This window comes from Bemisia tabaci, chromosome 6 (genome assembly GCF_918797505.1).
Source record: "Bemisia tabaci chromosome 6, PGI_BMITA_v3".
Lineage (NCBI taxonomy): Eukaryota > Metazoa > Arthropoda > Insecta > Hemiptera > Aleyrodidae > Bemisia > Bemisia tabaci.
Window position 1 is genome coordinate 39,695,675 of NC_092798.1, and position 23,619 is coordinate 39,719,293.

Here is a 23,619-nt window from a genome sequence, read left to right on the forward strand (position 1 = left end):
AATTGACTTTTGAGGCTATGTGTATGTTTTGAACCAATCGATATCGATACAATCTCACTCGTTCGATTTATCGAATACGATCTATTGATTTTAAGTTAGTGAGGAAAATGTTTAATGAGCAAAAATTAAGATGATGCGAATTATAAGAGAGGAAAAACTCATTTACAATCGCGATATTTTCAAATATTAGCTCCTTTTTTATTTTAATAGGGACAAACAAACTCCAACGTTTTGAATTTCTACAAATAATCGACAGATGAAGGAAGAAACACGGTAATTTGTATAACAAGTTGGATTTTGCAATCGCTAGCGATAGCAATATTCGTCATGGGAACGTTAGCTTCTGGGATATGAAAATGTTAAAGTACAGTTCGTTTGTAGTATCTTCTGAATTGAAGGGGCTATGTAATTTTGTGTTGACATCTCTTTTTTAACATTTTTAATTATTTTCTTTGCATACAAGAAAGCTGTTATGTACCAATTATTTATTTTCGTTGGATTATATATGGTTTTCGGAAGTTAACGCATTTAAGTTTCAGGTTCGCTTTTTCGGCGTAAAGTATACATAAGGTGTCCCAAAAGCACCGGGACTTGTTCTGTAACTTCAAAAGTAAGATAGATACAGACATGATCTTGATTTCATTTTAAAGATCAACTCAATACCCATCGATTAAAACCAAGATCAGTTCAATCGGATAAAAATTGACCGAGTTATGACAATTTGAAATCAGCGAGGAAAGTTTACGCCTGCGGTTTTTAAGGAAGATTCTTCATCGCCGTAAATCGAAAAGTCGGCCAATAAAGTGATGCTTATTGTGTTTTTTTATTTTCGAGGTGTCATTTATCAACATTTTGTACCATCAAACACAACAGTTGACAGTGTGTATTATTGCAAAGTACTAAAGGAGTTGAGAATGCACATTTCCCGGAAACGGTCGGACTTGAAAGCTTCGTGGATACTCCATCAAGACAATGCGCGGCCTCACACATCGAGCTTAACACGTGAATTTATGAGTAAAAATGGAGTTGAAACAATCCCTCATCCCCCTTATAGCGCTGACTTGGCTCCATGTGATTTTTGGATGTTTCCCACGCTTAAAAAGGAGCTTCGCGGACGAAGATTCGTATCGAAGACCGAAATCCAGAATGCAATTCAAAACTTCTTCAACTCCATCCCAGAGGAAGAATTCAGGAAAACAATGTTGGATAAGTGGCAAGAGCGCATGAAAAAGTGCATCCGGTTTGATGGACGGTACTTTGAAAAGCAAAAGGAAATTATGGAAGATCCGAAGGAAAGTGGATACGAATATTAACTTTTTGAATCCTGGTAAGCGAAAAATCTTCCTAAAAACCGTAGGGGTAAACTTTCCTCACTAATTTCAAATTGTCATGACTCGGTCAATTTTTATTCGATTGAGCTGATCTTGGTTTTAATCGATAGGTATTGAGTTGATCTTTAAAATGAGACCAAAATCATGTCTGTATCTATCTTACTTTTGAAGTTACAGAACCAGTCCCGGTACTTTTGGGACACCCTACGTATGATATTTTTACTCTACACATATGCCCGAATACGCATCATAAGGGACCTATGTGCTTCCTAAGTTGCCAAGTATTAATTATTGTTAGATGATTGGTCTAAAACATTCAATACAACCAGTAAAAATTAACTGTCGTCTACGAGATTCGAACCCCCGCTCGCAACAAAAAGGATATAGATGAAGCACTGACTTGGCGTCTCAATCAACCGAGCTATCTCGACACTCATTCACGGATGGAGGAAAGATAACAGTTAAGTGATCTCGGACGCTGAGCGGGGCTTCACAAAAGACGACCTTGACATCCGGCCACTGCCGCTAAGAGACAGCGGATTAAGAGCATTTCTCTGTGAGACATTGTTTGCCTAAAAACGGAACTTCGTGGTTCTGCGCAGATTTACCAGTCAGATACGACATCTCAAGATGGAAAAAAACTCGCTGAAAGCGAATTTTAGAAGTCAACACAACTTGACGTAGAGACATGATTGGCTAAAAAATACAACGGTTTTTGATACATCGGAAAATCAACCAAAAATCGGAGACTGGGCGAAACGCTCAAGGTCGCAGAGGTATAGGGAATCCCATAGCGAAAGCAACGGAACGATTGTAATATCATGGGGAACTCCGTTCCCATGACAAAATGGTATCGAAAATACTCCATTCCTTGAGTAAGGAAGCAAAATTGCTACATCTCGCACCGAGATTTATAGTTTCGTATAGTTTCACCTCTCATTATCATTCTACTATTCTTTCCCTCACTATTTCCTTTTTCCATCGTTTGCCCTTCCATTCGAAGGCGCAAAAGATCTTTTCTGGTGTCGCAATCTTGAACTTATTAATCTAATTTTATGAGGCTCGTTTGCATGCTCTACCCTCAATTAAAACACTTGCCGAACCATTTCCCCCGAAGTTTTTCTAGTGCCTCGTGTGGGAATATGCTGATGCATAGGCCATGAAGGGCAAATATTCGTGAGATTGCCCAACTTCCGCGTACACTCTCTAACGGCGCAAGCTGCTATATTATGGAAACTTTCCCGAGAATTGAAACTGTAAGCCGCATTCAGAATATACAAACATGATTGCCAAACTTCGAACTGAAAACTATCGCAAGCCAAGTTACAAGGCCTTGAGAAACAACGTATGTACCCGCAATTTCCGTATGTACATAATTGGTTCCACGGACTAGCGAGATCCACGGACTAGCGAGAAATTGTCGTTCCTGATTACAAAATTTAGTCAAATTGTGCATCTATTTTACCTAGCACTTGGCTATACTACACCACCATTCCTTAAATACTAAACAACGTATGTGCCCTCAGTATCCGAATGCTTATGAGTGGTTTTACGGATGAGCGAGAAATCGTAGCTCCTATTTGCAAAATTTAGTCAAATTGTCCTGTCGGCGTGGACGTCCTGTGAAAGGTTGGCGACAAGGGGTGGAGAAGGAGATCAGAAGGTGCCAATTGCCTGATGATCTCTAGGAGGATAGGTGGCAATGGCGATTGGGCGTCGCAAAGCGCGAGCTGCGCTAGAAAAGCGGCTTTTTGTATGTATGTAGTCAAATTGTGCATCTATTTTACCTAGCACTAGGCTATACTACACCACCATTCCCTAAATACTAAACAACGTATGTGCCTTCAGTTTCCGTATGCACATGAGTGGTTTCACGGATGAGCGAGAAATTGTAGCTCCTAATTGCCAAATTTAGTCAAATTGTGCATTTCTTTTACCTAGCACTTGGCTCTTACTCCACCATCCAATAAATACTTTTTAACACCCACAAGAAAAAAGACCAATTTCACGGTCACCATTTGGCAACGACTCCACGCGCTTTAGTGGCCGAGTTAAGTAGCGGTACCATCCCAGGGGAGGTAAAACTATAAAGCGTAAAGATCGCTGCGATAGAGAGGCGGAGACGGAGAATTTTCGGCGAAATGGTAGATGCAGGCGGGAATTTTAACAAAATTTACCCCTTTGTGGCGGCCGGGCCGGGCTGCGGGTCGGGAACGGTAGCGTGGGAGGGGGGGGGGGTTGAAGCACTTTCGCTTCTCCCTCTCGGAACCGGAAAAAGAGAGGGCTCCCTATGTTTTCATCGCAGAGCCTAAGTTGAATTATGTTAACATGTATCCGGTGTTCCGACCACAACAAAAATCGTCGCAGACCCTTGAGAGTCGAGTTAGGTTCGAGAGAGGGTTCTCCGAGAGGGCGTTAAACTGGAAGACTGGACTCGAACTGAAAATTTCCAATGGAATTGTCGAATGTTGTCGTGCTAACACTGGAAAAAAAAAACACATTGGATCTAGAGTCCAGACTCTTAAAAACATCGACAAGAGAAAGTACTCTTGACTCAATCAGAATCTAGCTTAAATCAAAAGGAAATCCGCTTAAATTAAGAGGCTTGGTTCTTGATTTAAGCAAAAATCCGATTGAATCAAGAATATTTTTTCTTGTCAGTGTTTTCAAGAGTCTGGGCCGTAGATCCAATGTGTTCTTTTTCCAGTGAAGGAGGAACGCCGTATAAACCCTATGGAGTTGCCAAATTTCCTTTGGTAAATCACGAATTTCTGGGAAAATTTGTCAGTATTTTTTTACCAATTTTTTTAAATAATTTTTCTCGCAATTTCACCTAAGACCCATGAGAATTTCGTGGGAAAATATTCCTTGTTTTCCTCAAAAATGAACACTTTATGGGAGGAAATTTGGCAACTCTCGAGTGTGTATACGGCGTTCTTCCTTAGCGCGGCTGAATGGACCACGACACAGTTAATTTTTTTTGGTTTTCAGGCAGCTATCCCACCCTAAGAACAAATTTTACCTCAACGTTGCTACAAGCCACAATATTTCCAAAATCCTAGCAAGGATTTGATGTAGGTTGTTGTAGCAACATCCAGACATTTTGATTATAGAGACGGAAAATAACATCAATAGAGTTCACGCCAAATAAATTTGAGCACTTCTAAACTGAGACAGAAGATCGCCTGACGTATTTTTTACATGTAAAGCAAATGCAAGAAGCAAGATAGCGGATCCTCTATCGCAGTCTGAAAGTGTGTAAACTTTTTTGGCGTGGACTCCAGGGGATAATAGCGCTTGTCATATCAAGTGTATGAGCAAGTTTATCAAAGGACTCGTCCAAGTCAGTGGGCCAAGAGCAGATACGTTGTTCCTTAGGCTAGACAAAAATGTTGATAATTATTACAATGAAGTAAAAATCATTCTCATGGAAAAATTATACAAATTAACATGACTCAATCAAAAAATTTAGAATGTGTAAAGGCTCAGTACAAGTCAGATTTTACAGAATATATTTCAGAATATCCCTAATACTAGTGATTCTGAATATGTCTGGAGTCAATCAACATAATCAGAAATTCCTTCAATCGTAAATGAGCACGATAAAATTAGTGTCATAGATGTTCTCAGTCCTCAGAGGACCCTAGTTCTTTCACAAGAAGAACGTATATGAGTTCGCGGAAACGAATAAGGTTAAAGTATCATGATATGTTCTTTTGTGTATTTAGTTTTAAAGAAAAAAAACCAATGGTCCAAAGTATTGTCGAAAGTTTTGACGAGGATACATGCTATGACATCCTTTAATCCGATATTCTTCGCTGGGACATTGATCAAACCAACGTTCTAAGTTCAGCTAATGCTGCATACAACTATTTTAACTCTCCGGACGTGCGGGTTGCGTGGATCCTTATTGAAGGCGATTTAAGCTTCGTCTCTGCGAAGTCAGACTTCCCTTCCTAATGAGACGTTTTGCGTTTTGAATGTTCGTAGAAGATGGTTTTCAAGCACCTGTGCCAGTTCCTAAATCTTGAGGTTTTTGGCATTCAGTGTTCGAGACTCACCTTTGAGTTTTAGGAGCCGTGTGGCGCATCAAGCCCAATTTTTAGGCGCCATTGAAGCTTTTACACTGGAAAAAAACCACATTGGATCTAGAGTCCAGACTCTGAAAAACATCGACAAGAACAAATACTCTTGATTCAATCAGATTTAAGCTTAAATCAAGAACCAAGCCTCTTAATTTGAGCGGATTTCCTTTTGATTTAAGCTTAAATCTGATTGAATCAAGAGTCCCTTTTCTTGTCAATGTTTACAAGAGTCTGGACTCTAGATCCAATGTGTTTTTTTTTCCAGTGGAGGCGCGTTGGCGCCTGTGAGTTTCGGACACTGTTGGCATCGGTTTCCGGCTTTTCTCGAACGGTTTTACGAGTTCCTAATACGTTTTTTCGAGGAATTTACGTAGTGATAATCGATCAAAAATCATTCGCGCCTGGAAAAAGCTCCATCCCGGCTCAGGATCGGACTAACGCGACGCAAAATGACACGATTTTTAGTCCTGGACGCTTTTTCCCCGGAGTGGTATCGCATCGAGTTTTATGGAATTTAATCGCCGAGACCTAGCTACCACCGTTGCCGTATCGTTCGAATAATCGCGACTTCCCGGAACGTGGAACACGCCGGTTTTCGGGGCCTCCGACACCGTCGGCTGGGGATTTTCGCGCTGGTCCGCTGGAGCGCCAGCGGTTTCTGTCAAATTCTATGCATTTTATATTTTATCCTCTTCTGCTTGCATTTCTCCCGAGTCACGTTGCCGTGTTATCAAGATTTTAAAAGGGAATCATAGCTGGCATGGATGAATAATGTACTCGGCGTTCCTGCGCCGGAGCGTTTTAAAGCTTGGGAACCCGCTTTTAGTGGCATATCTTGATTCTTATTCCCGCCTAAAATACGCATAATACCGCGCGGTACGAAAATTCAATTTTTCTTCGCCGGAGCTCCCCGGAAATACTAAGTAAGCAGATTTTATTAGGGATTTATGTAAAGACAAGGAGGTCTTGAGTTTAGTATTGAGTTACCTTAGTTATGTATCTTGTAAAAAACGTCACAAAAAAGGAATCACCTTGTCTTCTGACGTTTTGTGCGGCCGTCGCTAAATTACGTGAAGCACTTTTCCGACATTTTTTCCCCCTTGGAACGCTTTTGTGACGTAGAACTTATCCTTTAATACCTAAAATGAAATGGTGTAACGCTCTTTTTGACCCCCCCCCCCTCCCCCTAGAGCGTTATGTAATTTGGAGACAACCACTGATGTTATAGTGGATGATCCACGCCAAATTAGTTTACGCACATGACAGAAGATCAACCATGTGAATCCTTATGTTAACTTCCAATGTCAAAACTAAGATCGCCTGCCGCAGTCCAAAAGTGCGTAAAATTTTGCCGTTAACTCTGGCACTGCTTCTCAATAGGTATCGTAGTGTGAATTATTATGTCTACATCATTTACACTTATTATCCATCGTTGAAACTTGAACAGAAAAACTAGGGTAGCTTCAAAATCGTTAGTTGGAGTTGAACGTACTGTAAGGCATGATTTTTAGATACCACTAGTCCTCGATAGTTGCGTGTGTTGATGATCTATCCGCCCTCGCAAGTTAAAGCAAAAATAGCCATGTATTTAAACTCTATAGTCTCTCTTGATTTGGGCCGTCTCCTTACAAGAGGCAAGCATTTTCGTCCAAAAACGCCACTTTCATTTGTAAAATTTTGATCAGAAACGATTCGAAAGAATGAAAAATTCTTAAATGGACTACAAAAAGGTTCGTCAATGCATCAAGGAAAAAAGGTTACGCCTCTCTAACCATCGTTTATCGCGATTCTCTGCTTGATAACAGATTTATCAAAATCATGATCTTCAAAATTCATGAGCGGTGTTGTAGTAATAAATACGAGCAGTCAGTGTTTTTCTTCATTTTGTGTTAGGAAGTATCAACAGGTCCTCATAACGATCAAATACAGTGGTCTGTGAGTAGATAGTAGTAGATTAGTGGTTGGTGCACAAGTGTGGTTGGTGCACAAGTGGTAGGGAAGCCTGGCGTGCAAGTGTTTCTAATTTTTTGTGCAAAATTGGGAAGGAAAGTTTCAAAATGATGAACCTTTTTGTTTTCGGCATGATGGTGATTCTTGGATATTACATGTATTTGACGAATAAGTATCCTGATAACGTAGTAGCATATCCAGACTAAATTGCTTGAACTTCTCTCTTCTAGATGCGCCCAATACAACTACAATCTTTGATTTTATCTATCTGCAACTTTCTGAACTTATTTTATTTGAATTTTGAAATGATAATGGAGAGAATCTTGAATTCTTCTAAAAACATTATGAAAAAAGGTTGAACCAACCACCCCTCCCTCCTTTGTTTCTTCTTTCTTTCTACTTGCTGGAATAAATATAATTGTAAAATTCCTGCATACTTAAATATTTTTAAGCATTGGACGAAGTTGTGAACTAAGTGACAAGCTACACTTCAATATTTCAAATTATTTTCACCGACAAAGTATTTATATTATGTCCCTGAACTACTTTTCACAATAAAAGAGACTATTCTATGGGAATATTCGGAAATGACAAGAATCTACATGTAATTTGTCGAGCATATCTGTTTTCCGTATAACAGTAATTACTCAGTCTTAGCAAATTTTAACCTTCATGTATGGCTACGAAATAAATGAGGAAAAATTAATTTTTAAAGCTAGAGGTGGCATCTGGTGAAAATAGTCAATATGAAATATGAGAGTTATCGAGGAAATTTTTCTGTTACCATATTATACATCATAGGCTAAATCAGAAAAGTATGCATTCTGAAATTTTCTCACAGACCATATTTTTCCGGAGAAAAAATTATAAATATATTTCATGCATTTTACATGAACTTTCCATGCGAAAAAGTGTCTCAGGTGTTTTAATTCTTAATTTCTGTCTAATATAATGGCCCATTAATTGTCTCCCCAGCGAGACATGAACCCTCTACGTCTACGTATTTGATAATTTTAATGTTCACTCGTAAAAAAAACCAAAATCTGATTGAGTAAGTCCGCACAGTTCACGCACACATTTTTTCGAATTTGCAATTACTGATGAATTTGCCACTGTACTCATTTTCTCTTAACTATAAAATTATAAGTATGCGTAGGAAGGAAAAAAGGAGAAAAGTTGTTTAAAATGTAATGAATTGAAGTAATAAACACATGTTACGTATAAACTCAGTCAACGTTATTTTCACCGTCTTTTACGTATCCGGTAGATCCAATAGCGTAATAACTTTCTTGAATCCATCGTTAAAACTTAAATGAAGAAGAACTTTCCAATGCAGGCATTCATCCCTAACTCACCAAAAATCGAATCAACTGTTTTATTCATCAGTCGAAATCAGTATCACTAATCAAGTCGGTATAGTTTCAATTCTGGACTTGCCAAGTGCATGTTGACTGTCTATTCGAGTTTCATCGTGCGGCAAATAAAAACGCCTTCATTTGAGCGGTTATACTACATCGCCTCCGGAGAGATTGTTAAGTTGTATCAAGTCATAGTCATGTTACGTTAACCGGTCCGTACATGGTTCATTGGGCTCCGTGGATTTCAAATCATAATAATATTTAACCTCTAAAACGGTTGTTTCTCTTTTCGCATTGATTTGTAAAGTTTAGAATGAAACCGCCGTTTCCGAGGTGAAATTTTGACGATTAAGTATATTTCAGCCTTATTCTTCACCTTGATAGCGGTCTATTGCATTGCGTAAGTAACTGCATTGCATTGCTGCAAAATTGAGCCGAGTACATTATGTATCATAAATTAACGTGTACATCTTTTGTATCGAACATTTCCAGGAATTTACGTGACATTAAAGCGAAAATTTAAAAAAAAAAATTAGCCAAAATTTTCAATTGTTCGCGAAAAAATTTTCGAGTGAATCATTGCAATCTTTTTAAGTTTTTCTACCCTTGACCCTTCTATCATCAAGGAGCTAAGATCTAATATCTTTCACGCCAGTTTAAAGGGAAAATGCAAATCTTTGCGATCGAACAATGTACACCTCTGTAATACGATTCGAGCCATACCAACTTTACAAACAAAGTAGCTGAAAATGAGATTAGATTGATAAGAGGAAAGGACCGTCGTTTGCTGCTGCGTCGTTTGAATTAACTCCAAGAGTCTTTCCCAAAAAATTGAAAGTATGATACAAACTGATACTATAATATGATGAATCAAAACTTTCATCGGCGGGGAGGTTCACACACCGGTTTGTACTATCTATCACACTCCATCGCTAATATGCGCCTAAAAAGTGCAAAATCACACATTCAAATGTTTCAAAGTGATCATAGGATATTAATTGTAAACAATTGAAATGAAAATATGGGTCGGGAAAAAACATTCAACTTGAAGAGGAATCTTTCGTGGGTTGTAATTGGAACAGAAGCGCTATGCATATAGCCACGAAATTCATACCATTCCCACGACGCACAGTAGATCGAGTCAATAGGAGAGGTCGGACAAAATTGGGAATCTTTAAAAGCTCATAACTCTGTTTTTACAAAAGTTTGATGTTCTAAAAGTGGTTCCATTGGTTTCCTCGTGAAATTTTCTGTCAGTAGTACCCTTTAAAAATTGAAATGTGACGAGAGAAACATCAAAATTTGCAGTTTTAGTTCAAAATTTCTAGTCCGACTTCTCTGATTGACTTGATCCACTGTGCGACGAGCTCTCGAACTGGTGGACGATTCGAGTCCGCAATTCACTCACATTTTCGACATAATTCACTCCGGAGCAAAACCGTCGAGAGGAAGACTGTAAGACAAAGGACCACGCAGCACAGTGGGTGAATATGCATCGTCGTCCCGACATGGATCGTATTCTATCGCGATGTATCGATTGGCTCAAAACAATAGAACATAACCCCGCACAAAAATTTTAGGGTTTAAGTTGGAAAAGCTGAAATTGAGAAAATTTCTGACTATTTTACTCTGGTCACTCTAGTTTCATTTGATAGTGGCTCGATGTATCGTTTGGTTCAAAACAACAGAACATAACCTGAAACAATTAATTTAGGATTTAAGTTGAAAAAGCTGAGAATGAGACAATTTCTTACCGTTTCACTTTTCATTGTCATTTTGCGCTCATAAGTATCAATAACCCATCACAAAAAACCTGTTCCCTCAGATTACTCAATGGACTTTCGAGGCCATGTTTACATGCTGAACCAATCGATGTCGATATAATCTCACCAGTTTGATGTATCGAATACGTTCTGTTATCTCGCTCGCACTCATAAGTTTCCCATGAGCAAGAGTGGGATAAAGTTCAAGCCTGAATTGAAACATCCAAAACCTCAGTCACCCAGCATTTATCGGTAGAGAACCAAATGTTTTGGGCAGTGGCTTGGCGTGAATTGCGATGTATCAATTTTTATGACTTTTAAACCTATGGCAAAGAATCGATAATTGAAGCTGTAAACAAAGAAGACAAAAAGGGTTTGAGGGGATCCTATTGGCGGAGGCGATTTTTTGCAATGGACACAGGAGGTAGGTAATAAACTAACTAACGGCAACCTAGAAGAGACCCTATGGTAAGTTTATCATTTTCTTCCTTAGTCCATAAGAACCACGTATTTCAACCAAAAGTATCGCTCCATATTCCCTATGTCTTCTTTGTCTATCAGTTTCGACAATCAGCCCGCCGTTCCGTGAAAATCTGTCGCTTCTCCCGGGATTAGAACCCGGGACCTATTGACCCAAAGTCAGACGCGAACTTGAGTTTCACCAGCAAAACGAATTTCTCAACTCGCCTCTCATCGGTCATCGTTAGGGGTAAGCAGCATGGATCCCGGAAACCACCCTTAAAGGCTGTTGAAGTCGGCGACCCGGCGAAAGTGGAAGCAGGGCCCCTTGCGCGGAGTCTGAAGAACTGCACGGTGCAGCGGCCGTTAGAGCGAACTGTTATTACTCCTGAGGACGATTCAATTAGTTGTCGTCTCCGGGGGGACGTTCCGGGAATCACCCGACGGAGCTGAAATTCAGTCGCCGGGGCTGAAATTCAGCGAGCGATAGGCCCGAGTTACGGCGCTCTCGAATGACGAGTTACGCGCGGCGGGAGCGGCGTGATTAGTGTTCCGGGCGTCTTGTCGTCTCGTCGTGTCGGCCCACCTGCTCACTCATAAACTCGTCGGTGATTCTTTCCGCTTAATGACGCTCTCGCCGGCAGCCTCCGACGCTTAATCTGACTCGGATCTAATCAATTTCAGCCCCTTTTATTGTTGCAGCCCATGCTCATTTTCCAATTACCCTGATTAAAAAGACTTGTTGCTGTTGCGCATCCTCCAACGTATGAAAAGGGGCCTGTTGCAAACTTCAGCTAGAGCCAAAAGAAGAAATGTTTCTCAGAAACATAAGTATACCTATATCATACACAATATTGTTGCAGCCCATGCTCATTTTCCAATTACCCTGATTAAAATGACTTGTTGCTATATGTTGCGCATCCTCAAACGTATGAAAATGGGCCTGTTGCAAACTTCAGCTGAAGCCAAAGGAAGGATGATTTCTTATATACATATAAGTATCTGATATTACATCAATTTGAGCCCCTCTTATTGTTGCAGCCCATGCTCATTTTCCAATTACCCTGATTAAAGAGACTTGTTGCTATGCTATGTTGCGCATCCTCAAACGTATGAAAATGGGCCTGTTGCAAACTTCAGCTGGATCCAAAAGAAGAAACATTTATTATTAATGTTGTTCACAACAATAAACAACATTAACTTACATTCTCTGCGATATAATCACTGAAATCATGTATCCTTTATTCATTGCAAGGTCAGAGTGTCTACTAAAACAGGCTGGTCAAATATAAGTACTTTTACAGTACTTTTTCAGTACATTCTCAAGAAATTCAGTACCTCCTCCAACAGAAGAAATCCGTGCTTTTTCAGTACCTCCATTTGACACAATTAGAAAAATTTCAAAATTTGAAATTGCGACAAAAATGACCAAAAATTTGTACAAATTCCGGACCTTTTAGCGGAATTTCCGCGCTTTTTCAGCACTTCCGGACCGCCCTGAAAAAATCAGTGCTATTTCCGGGCTTTCCAGAGATTCGGGACTTGTAGACACCCTGAAGGTAATAAAAATTGCACAATCTTAGCGGCACACTGGAAAAAACCACATTGGCTCTAGAGTCCAGACTCTTGAAAACATTGACAAGAAAAAATACTCTTGATTCAATCGGATTTTTGCTTGAATCAAAACGAAATCCGCTTAAATTAAAAGGCTTGGCTCTTGATTTAAGCTAGATTTTGATTGAATCAAGAGTACTTCTTCTTGTCGATGTTTTTAAGAGTCTGGACTCTAGATCCAATGTGTTTTTTTTTCCAGTGCATTGGAATGCTCTTAGTTCCGTTTTGCAAAACGCAATCCAGGAAGAGCAACGATAGTAAAAGCCTTATTTTCAGCTGTCATTCTCAGCGTGCTAAACGGGCCTTCCGGGATGAGAATTTGTGGACGTTCGGCGGGAGCTCCGCGCAGCAAATCTCAAGGACTTTTAGTGGGGCATCGCGAAACACCAGATGAATTTAAACGGTTCTTAAGGGCCGCCGAGATTCTGGCCTCGGAATCGGATCGCTCTGCGATTCGCGCTCCGCATGGGCCAGTGGGCCACTACGGAGCTTTTTTATGTTTCCCGTCCGCATTAAAACCAACGGAGCATACGGGCCCCGGAGCGGGAGCTTACGGTGTCGGCGCGAACCGTGCCGGAGGCCGGACAAATTTATTTTATTGCGGACGCTGATGACTTGGGCGCTCTTTGTCGAGCGGTTCGCGAAACCGCCGGAACATGAGTTATGCACGCCATTGTTTATCTCCGATGTCCAGTCGGGGGTTTTTCCAGAGCCGCGATCCCCCCCCCCCCCCCCCCGTTTTTATGTAAATATTTTTATTATTATTTCATACGCCTCGCTTTGGGTTTTTTGCGCTCGCTCCGCCCCAGCGCGCGACGGCCCCGGCCGATGGGCGGTGGGCGCTTCGCGGACAGTCGAATTCGAGATAGGGCTGATTGGACGGGAGGAAGCGGAGGGGCGTGTGTATGTACTGTCCTTTTCAACGAGTACCTTTCTATTTTAAAGGATGAATTGGACGTGTTTAGACAGGGGCAGTCTAACTACATCTCTGTCGTGCCAAGGAAGAACACCGTATGAACATTCGAGAATTTCCAGCAGGGTGTCTACAAGTCCGGAATTTCCGGAAATATAGTACTGATTTTTTTAGGGTGGTCCGGAAGTACTGAAAAAGTGCGGAAATTCCGTTAGAAGGTTCGGTTTTTTTTTTTTTTTTTTTTCATTTTTCCGTCATTTTTGTCGCAATTTGAGCGAGAAATTCAATTTTTTGTAATTTTCCTCTTCCTTCTTTTTTCTCTCTCTCTTCTTCTCCTCTCCCCATCTTCTCATCTCCTTCTCCATCCTCTCCCATCTCTCCGTCTTTCTCCACATCTCTCCTCCTCCGTGGATTCGGACTTCAACCATCGGAATCTCGAAAACAACAGGATGATACAACTATTCAAGCTTCCGTGTGTTGCACAGTATCATTCTTAATTGAAGGCGTTTTTTCTTTCCGCAGGTCCGGCTTTCCTTCTGACGTCACTTCTCATTCCTCTCTGCTGTTTCCTCACTCCCCTCGCCCTTTCACTCTCCTCCCTGCTCCGTATCTCCTACTTCTCTCTCTCCTCTCCTCCACCTCTTCCTTCCCCCCTCCCTCTCCTTTTCTATTCCTCCTCCCTCTCCACCTTCTTCTCCAGGAAGTCTACAAGTCCGGAAAGTCTGGAAATAGTACCGATTTTTTGTGGAGGGAGTCCGGAAGTACTGGAAAAGTGCGGAAATTCCGCAAAAGGTCCGGAATTTTTTTCATTTTTTTGTCATTTTTGTCTCAATTTGAGCGAGAAATTCAAATTTTTGAAATTTTTCGAATTTCGTCAATTGGAGGTGCTAAAAAAATACTGAATGTTTCTTTTGAGGAGGCACTGAATTTCGTGGGAATGTACTTAAAAAGTACAAGTACCGATCCTTGGCGAGCCTGTTTCAGTAGACACCTTGACACTTGGCAAGATTTCCTTCGCTAAAATCTTAATTTTTGAAAAAAGTCATGCATAATTTCCCCTGGAATTTTCGGATGTTCGAGATTATATTGTAGACATTTTCTGAAAAATTTGAGGAAAGATATCCTCAAGGTTTACCAGGAAATTCGTGTTTTATCAAAGGGAAATTTGGCAATGTCTGAAGGTTCATACGGCATTTTTCCTTAGCAGGGCAGATTAGACGTTGCCGATCTTCTGACTCTTTCTTTTTTTCTTTTTCTTTCTTTTTCTTCTTTTTTTTATGTTTTTTATGTTTTTTTTTTATTTTTTTCTTTTATTTTAAATTACTTCAAATACCACACAAGTGTTAATCCTGCCCTTCTAGTTAGAGCCTCCCCCCCCCTCCCGTCGCTACTATGTACCAGCCCGATGCAACCGAGGCCAATTTTTTAGCAAAAAAGCGGATTGATTACGCATAGAAACACATACCTTTATAGGTATCATCTTAAAATGTAGATTCATCTTGTTTCTCTTAAATTTCAAGGTTTCATAAATTTCTGAAGGGAAGACCAATTTTCTAAAACTTGGGTTCAGTCAACCGTTCTAATTTGCCTTCACAGAACATGCCGAAGAAGCAATTTTGACGCACATGCTTCTTCTTGCAAATCGCATCACCAGGCTCAACAATTTTGTACCTTGATCGCGGGGTTTTAAAATTCCTTCGCTTACTTCATACTTTCGGAGGAAATCTATAGCATGTCTCTTTACATTTTCATAGAGCATCACTTCCGTCTTACAGAAACACACTGTATGGACATCACAAACAATATCGCATGCTGCCAAATTTACTCTAAATAAAACTTAACTCCGTAAGAAAATATGAATATTTTCCATTAAAATTTTCAGGCACTTTAGATTTAATTATTAACAAATTTCTGACAAATCGAAAAAAACTTGCAAACTTTCACAAAATTCAAGAATGGTCAGAGGATGTTTGGCAATGTGTGAAGGCTCATATGACGTATTTCCTTCACTGGTAAAAAAAGTCGCTTGAATCTAGAGTCCAGACTCTTAAAAACCTCGACAAGAAAAAATACTCTTGATTCAATTGGACTTTCTCTTTGAATCAAAAGGATATCCGCCTAAATCAAGAGGCTCGGCTCTTCGATTCAAGGAAAAATCGGATTGAATCAAGAGTATTTTTTCTTGTTAATATTATTAACAGTCTGGACTCTGGATCCAAGCGACTTTTTTCCAGTAGGCAGGCCTACTCTTCAAACAGAGACGAGATAAACATATTTTCCCTTCAAAACGGGTTACCCAATAGGACAAGGAGGGACCGGGCTACGGCTCTTCATGAACATACCACCGACTCATTTTATACATTATGGGCTACTAGCCGTTTTTAATCCCTTCTTAAATGTTGCAAAATGTTTGCACAGCTGCATTAATTCACGGCAGAGCTTAATGATCTCCACTTCCGAATCTGGAGCGATCTCTCATAATTTCCTCTGTTGAAATGATGACGCGACGCGAGTTTAAAAATCCCTCGAAACAGAGAGGGAAGAGTGATAGACGGTCTAAAAATGCAAATGGCAAAGTAAGTAAACCGGCGGAGGAACGCTTGAATTTTCACGATCAAAAGTTGAGAGTGAAGAATGAACACAGACGAAAATTCAAGATGGAGATAATTTAACACGCAATTAAAACTCTCGGACGTGCTGGAGTTTTCCGCAGACAAACGATGGGTGGGGCAGAATCTCTGAAACGTCGTTCCAGTTAGACGATTCTTCGACTTTCGAATGGACGTATTTCTGCCAAACGAACTATGTGCACTATGACGTGAGCCCTGTTATGCATATATTCTTATGGGTCTCAGGGCTCATGTCTCAATGCACGTAGTTCCCTTTGGTAGAAATACGTCCGAATGGTCCTGATTTGTCAAGAAAATACGCGCCCCTCCTCTCGGATTCGAACCATTCTTTAAATTGGTATCGATTATGTGCGTACGTTTTCGAGGTGAAGTGTCGTTTTTCACACAGCTGTGTCGTAAAAGGTCACTGATAGACTTTTCATAATTTAAAAAATTTGATCATACAATTTTTAATTTTTGAAAGAGTAAACTCCTCGATGCCTTTAACTTTTTATGAACATGAATGAATCACACAAACTTGTCCTTTTTTACTTGGCATAACGTTATGATCCCGAAATTCTATTTCTTTTGTCGCTTTAAACCTTGCTATTTTTTTTTCTTAAAAAAGAATGCTAGAAAAAAAGTTTATGAAGGGCAAAGATCTTAACTCGCTTTTCGTAAAAATTAAAAAAGAATCGGTTCTGTTTTCCTTTTTCAAGAAGCAACATTTTATGGAGTGCAATTTTGAAAAATCCGTGCAGAAAGTTCGGCAAATTTTGGACAAAGTCACCTTTTTTAAGAGAGAGCGAAATGTCAGTAATTTGGATCTCGAAATCAAGCTCTCCTCGTTCTCTTTTCGCCGGTGAATTAACCGGCCCCGATCGTAAGAGGATGAAACTACAAGTCGCACGACTAACAAGCGCCTTCAATTTTTTAGGTCTACTCCACCGCGACCACAGAGTTAAAATAGTTGCATCCCGTCGATGCGAAGGGTGTATGAAAACTCGAAATAGCTCCCGTTGTTCTTAAAATGTTTAAGGATCTCGATTTTCCTCTCCTTGTGGCCAGAGCGGCCATCAATGGACTACATGCGAGCGAAAAAGCTGGCATATGAGAAACTTTAAGCTTGTGGTTTCTATTTGTTCACTTCTGCGAATTTCCACAACGAGCCACACATAATATTTCTGCAAAAAAAGCAATCTGAATAATCTGGGGTACGCTTTTTCTGTTTTATGTGAACAAACGCACCTATTTAATATATGTTTGGGGGAAATAAAGATAAAAATAAGAAAAAAACGCATCAGGTCCATTTCACTCAGACTCAAGTCCAACCCCGTATTTCGTAAATGTTAAAAAAAAAATAGTTATTTTAAAATTATCGATGGGTAATACACGCGCAATTTTTCATCCCATACCGTGTAAAATTGAAAGAAGTAATTTCTTTGCTTGTCAAAACACCAATGATTATACTAGTAGCAAATTGGCAAGTAAGCTAATTTCAGTATGCTAAATTTTTCCTGGCAAGTTTACAAATATCGTGCGTCAGATTAGGAGGAATTTTTAGAATCTATGTTGCTTATCTGTCAAATGATTTGTTTGATTTTTTTTTTTTTTTTTTTTTTTTTTTTTTTTTTTTTTTTTTTTTTTTTCCCTATACCCGATTTAAATAATTGTCTGAACTCGGTCCATTTTTTAAATCAAATATGATAATATGTCTCCTCATAGAAATCGCACGCAAAATATGTTTTGAAGTGATGAAAACCCTGACATCTTCTGATTCTATTGTTAATTATAACCATTAATTTCACATGAGTCAGTCAATTTTGGGGTTTTACGTGTTAAACGTTTTCAGTGTACAATTCAGGTGAGGAAACGGAGGCATTTTGTTGTATTTTAATTTGTGCTCTGTATCAAGTAGTGTTCTATTGATGAAAAATTCTACCAACTGCGGTTCTGATCGGCAGAAAATTTCACTGTGCTAAAATTTGGTCACCGTATGCCAAACACGGCCTAGCTTTTAACAGGAAGGTCCTTTTTCCAGCAGATATTCACAAGTGGACTACATTTTGCAATTTGGAACTATAAATTCTAGCCCGGTTTAAAAACAACGTATGTGTCATTAGTTTCCCTCTACACATGAGTGTTTTTCCAGAAGAGCCAGAATTTATAGTTCCAAATTGCAAAATGCAGTCCAATTATTTCTTATTTATTTTCGATAAAGCACAAAAACATAGCCCGAATATACGAATAAAGATTTTTACGAAGAGAATTCCTCTCCTTCTTTATTCTTATTTATTTATTTATTTATTTATTTATTTATATTTATATCTTTTTAATATTTTTTCAGGACACAGACGATCCGGACAGACAAATCCTGAGTGCTTAGATTCTTAATATATCGGGTGATCTAGTGAGGAGAAATTAAATTAAACATAATTCAAATGGACTTTTTTTTTATCATGAAGGTTGATTACCGGCTACTAACGCTGCACAGTTTTTTCAGCTATGATGTGTTTTTCCTGAAAACGATCACAATTATTATTTTTATTAATTGCTTGTTTTTATTTTTTTCAGGACACGAAAGACCCGGCTCAACATTCCAACAAACACATCTCGTGGTGCTTTGATCCTCATCCTATTGAGTGGTCCATTGCTGAGGAATTCTCTAAAACTTATTTTTAACTAGCCGATCATTTTTCTGTTGTGCAATTTGGTTACCGTCGCCTGAACTCTGCCCACAGTTTTTTTGGCAACAAGGTTTTTTCCCCATTCGGATGGTTCGAATTTATTAATATTTATTTTTCATTTTATTTTTTTTTGGGGGGGGGGGGGGGCACGGGAGGTCCAGACTCACGGACAAACTCATCGCGTGATGTTTTGATTCTCACCATATTAAGTGGCCCAATGATGAGAAATTATTCCAACCATACTTCTAATGGGCAAATAATTTCACCGTCCTACAAGTTAATCACCGTCCTCTAGTAAAAATAAATCGTCCTGAGGTCAAAAATTGTCCTCTGTGGGCGAAAATTGAGAGGAGGATTTCGTCCCCGGATGATGATTCCGTTTGCGGAAAAATCATTGAAATCGTCCTTTCAATTTTCGTCTTCAGAGGACGATTTTTGTCCTGGGAGACGATTTATTTTAGTCTGCCATACGCTGCTTAGTTTTCTAACAGCAAGCCTAAGCAGCACATTGCAATGGAAATATTGAAATTAAAGTTGCAATTTGATTTCAACAAAATTGTAATTTGTTTACCATTAAAATGCATTACATCATTTAGTAGATTTATGCCGATTTTAAACAATCAACAAAATGAGCTCCATGTGTCAGAAAGACAGGCAATATGCAGCACAGTGAAAAATTGCAACTTATTTCAAATTTACTGTCGTAAGTTTCAATAAATGGAGCCCTTTCAAATAGGAGTTAGGCAACATACGACACAACACCTAGTGGAATTGCAACATATTTACTATGCAACTGCTACTCATTGCAGTCTGTGCTACTTGGGCTGATTGGCTTGGTCTTCGCAATTTTCAGGTCTGCTGGTCCCCGAATTTCAGCCCTTAGGTTACATTTTTTGTCCCGCGATGAAATAACTCGAAAGCAAAGGAATACGTACGTTTGAAACAACAATCAACGAAATGAGCTCCATGTGTCAGAAAGATAGGCAATATGCAATACAATGAAAAATTGCAACTTATTTCAATTTTACTGTAGTGAGTTTCAATAAATGGGGCCCCTTCAAATAGGAGCCAGGCAACATAACACAACACCCAGTGGAATTGCAATATTTTGACCATTCAATTGCTACTTATTAGGGCTACTTGTGAGGTCCCTGTTCTTGTCTAATTATTATTTTCGACGATAATATCTCATTTTGATTTTTTTTCCAGGAGACGGGAGACACGGACTCACCTAGCGGGAACTTCTCGGTGGCGCCGGAAGCGGACGTAGGATCCAGAGCACAGAGGGACACCCAAAAAACCACCGAACAAAAGAGGGAAATCGCACCCGGCACTGATAAGCGCGAGCCCGGAGCGGACGCCGGGAGCAACGCGGGAAGCAGCATCGCGCAACGAAGGAGTCAACGCCGCCACTGAGCATCGACCACGCCACGGTCGTTGGACCAAGGAGGCTGGGCGCGTCGACCGGCGGCGAGGGGGAGTCGGGGTGCCGCGTCGCCGTGACGTCATGGGGCGCATGCCGCGCTACGTCTGCCCCCCCCCCCCCCCCCCCCGGAGGCCGAGAGTTAACTCGTTATCACCTCGGTTTTTGCCATGCTAATTAAGGGGGCCACTGATGCAACGGGGGAGGGGGGTTGCTGTTGGAAAGGTCGATCGGGTGCGATTGGCGTTTAGGATTGGTGCGATGGGGTTGTTATACGAGTGACTTTTATTGCCAATGGATAAGCTGAGTTCACAGAGGAATCTTCTAGCCACATATTTATGTATAAGTGTCTTTAAAGGGAAACACAAAGGGGGGCTTCTCACAGAATACAAATGTAAGCAATGTAAAATATAATAGGCTTCGCTTAGTATGTATTACAGGCCTTCGGGCTATCCTCCTGTCTCGGATAGTTCCTCTTTGTAAAATCAAATAAATTCTTTCTTCAAAAAAAAAAAAAAAAAAAAAAAAAAAAAAAAAAAAAAAAAAAAAAAAAAAAAAAAAAAAAAAAAAGCTGAGTTCACAGTATTTTTTTAAGATTTTCCTCTTGAATGGGCAATTGGATAAAGATAGATTCGAGAGAAAAAGAACAGAGTGTTCAGTTTTGTTTGTCATTTTGGGAAATCCCCATTGGATGATCCTAATTTTTGACTGCTGAACCCTGATTTCGTAATTTTTCAAAATCCTGATTTTTTGCGAAGAAAAATTATGGCGTTTAGGATTGGTGCGATGGGAAAGTTATACGAGTAACTTTTATTGCCCATGGATAAGCTGAGTTCACAGTATTTCTTTAGGATTTTCCTCTTGAATTGGCAATCGGAGAAAAACAGATTTGAGAGAAAAAGAACAGAGTGTTTAGTTTTGTTTTTCATTTTGGGAAATCCGGATTGTTGATCCTAATTTTTGACTGCTAAAGCCTGATTCAGAATTTTTCCAAATCCTGATTTTTTGCGGAGAAAAATTAATATCACAAAAACAGCTCGAAGAAAAAATCCGATCGGACGGCCGTCTTTTCTCAAATCCTGATTTTACAACCGATTTTTCCTCAAATCCTGATGGAATTGGGAAAGTCCGAAAAATCCTGATGCTGGACACCCTGAAGAATGTGCCGTCATTTTCACGTCTCATGCATATTCAACTTGGTGGCCGTAAATTCGTGCAATGTCAGGCAAAATCAGAGAAATTAACCATGGATCGAGAAATTGCCCAAAAAAATCTAGGGATTTCATTTAAATTATCACAAAAATCCAAAATTAAATTTTACTAGACACCCTGTTTAATTACATCACACATTGAAATGCAGAAATCCGTACTTCGATTTTTGGCGTTGCAGACTTCCTGTCATACTTTTTTTTCTGCATGGAAAACTACTGAACGTCATGTTTTGAAAACTTCAGGGATTTTTCCTCTCTTTGTGAAGAACGTCCGGTGAAAACTTCAAACTATCATGTTGGTTCGCAGGTCTCCTTTTGAAAAATAAAACAGGAGCGAAGATTTCGAAACATCGCAACCGAGGTACGCATTTTTGCAGTTGCACTGACGACAAGCACTTTATAAGAACAAAACAACATAGCTACAATTTCAGTTCTCAGTCGCACGGCACATCCCTTGCATTTCATGCAATGAAGCAAATCGTCCCTCCCAAGTAGCACAGTACAACGAAAATATTGGAATGAAATTGCAATTTTATTTCAATAAAATTGTATTTTTTTTACCGTCAAATAGCAATATTTTTACATCATTTAGTCGATTTATGCCTATTTTAAACGACCAAGGAAATGAGCTTCATGTGTCAGAAGGATAGGCAATATACAATGCAACGAAGAATTGCAACTTATTTCAAGTTTACTGCAATAAGTTTTAACAAACGGGGCCCCTTCAAATAGGAGCTAGGCAACAAACACAACACTCAGTGGAATTGCAATATTTTTGCTATGCAATTGCTACCTATTGAAGTCTGTGCTACTTGGGCTGATAGGCTTGGTCTTCGCAATTTTCAGGTCTACTGGTCCCCGAATTTTAGCCTCTAGGTATGGTAACATTTTTTTTCTCGTGATGAAATAACTCGAAAACAAAGAAAAATGTACGTTTGAAACTTCAAAAAAAATGGGGTTTGAGTACGAAAATGATAAGTAATGATTCTCGCTTCCTTTACATCACACGTGAGAAATTCTATTTCGAAAGACCTTGAAATAGTAGACAGTGGCGGGGAATTGACTTAGAACGCGTGGCGCCACTGCCCACTATTTTCAGGTTTATCACAAAATAATTTCTCACGTGTGGTGGAAATGGAGTGAGACTTATTACTCAGTAGGGTCGGTCGAATTTTGTTTCCAACGCACTGTAGATTTCAGTCATTACATATTGGCGGCAAAAGTGCAAAACTACATATCTCCAATGCAAAGTTTTAAAATGTCCGCTCCTGTTGTCTTCTTTTGAAGAGAAGGAAGCCAACTGTATATATCCTGAAATTAATGATGCATAATTTGCTGAGAGAGAAAGTCGAGGAATTTTTCAATAGATTACTTTGACTTGTTTTCCGAGGAAAAATTAAAGTAGATATACGACTGGAAGTCTGATTGCGAACGGAGATACGTGTTCTGTACTCTAGGCATCCATATCCCTTTTATTGGCATATGGTGGATAAACTGGAAAATTTAATTTCAACTTAAGGGTACAAATTTAGTGTTTACCTTGTTCCTTGCTTCGTGCTTCTTATTCCGAAAAATCGGAGTAAATCTTCTTGACTCGAGTAAAATCAGAGATTATAGGCCGATGATTCCGATGTGCTCTTTGATCGAAGGGTTTTATTGACATTCGATGAAGGGACTCTCCGTCGTATAACCGGGTGAAGCGAGAAGACATAAACCGCCTTGCCACTGAGAACATATATTCGAGAAAATCCTGGTTAAAAATTGGCACTTATTGACACTCATACCAAACGAGAAAAAACACTCAAAAATGGCCCAAACACTAACAAGATGGAGAAATGGTGCTGGGTCCACACACCATTTCGCGGGGGAACAATTTCTTGGCTTTGTTTTCCCCGCGAAATGGTGTGGACCCAGCACCATTTTACCACCTTGTTGACACTCATACCTCAACATGAATATCTGAGGATAATATCGCTCAGAGCAAAGCTAAATCCACAAGTAAATTTCCTCCCTAAGTCCATGAGGCATTGTGGAGCTTATTGGGGTCATATGACTATTATCAGCCAGGTTTGTAGCTTTATTTTGACCCGAGACATTTTGCTGAGGTGATAACCACATTTTGAAGACGAGATTAAGTGTCAGTGTACCCATGGGTTGAATAGGAGGGGACTGTGACTGCCCCCAGAAATATGTCCAGCCCCTATCATGGAATGTGA

The 23,619-nt window shown here is 39.7% G+C and overlaps 1 protein-coding gene across 1 annotated transcript in view; it reads right to left on the bottom strand.

Moving 5' to 3' along the window:
* LOC109036963 (glutamate receptor 1) overlaps window positions 1-20,699 on the bottom strand; it is a 567,301-nt gene extending 546,602 nt beyond the window's left edge. The window contains exon 1 of the mRNA XM_072302018.1: window positions 20,001-20,699. Within this exon, the coding sequence (XP_072158119.1) occupies window positions 20,001-20,154 (154 nt within the window). The 5' untranslated portion in view covers window positions 20,155-20,699. The remainder of the gene's footprint in view (window positions 1-20,000) is intronic.
* Between the last annotated feature and the right edge of the window lie 2,920 nt (window positions 20,700-23,619).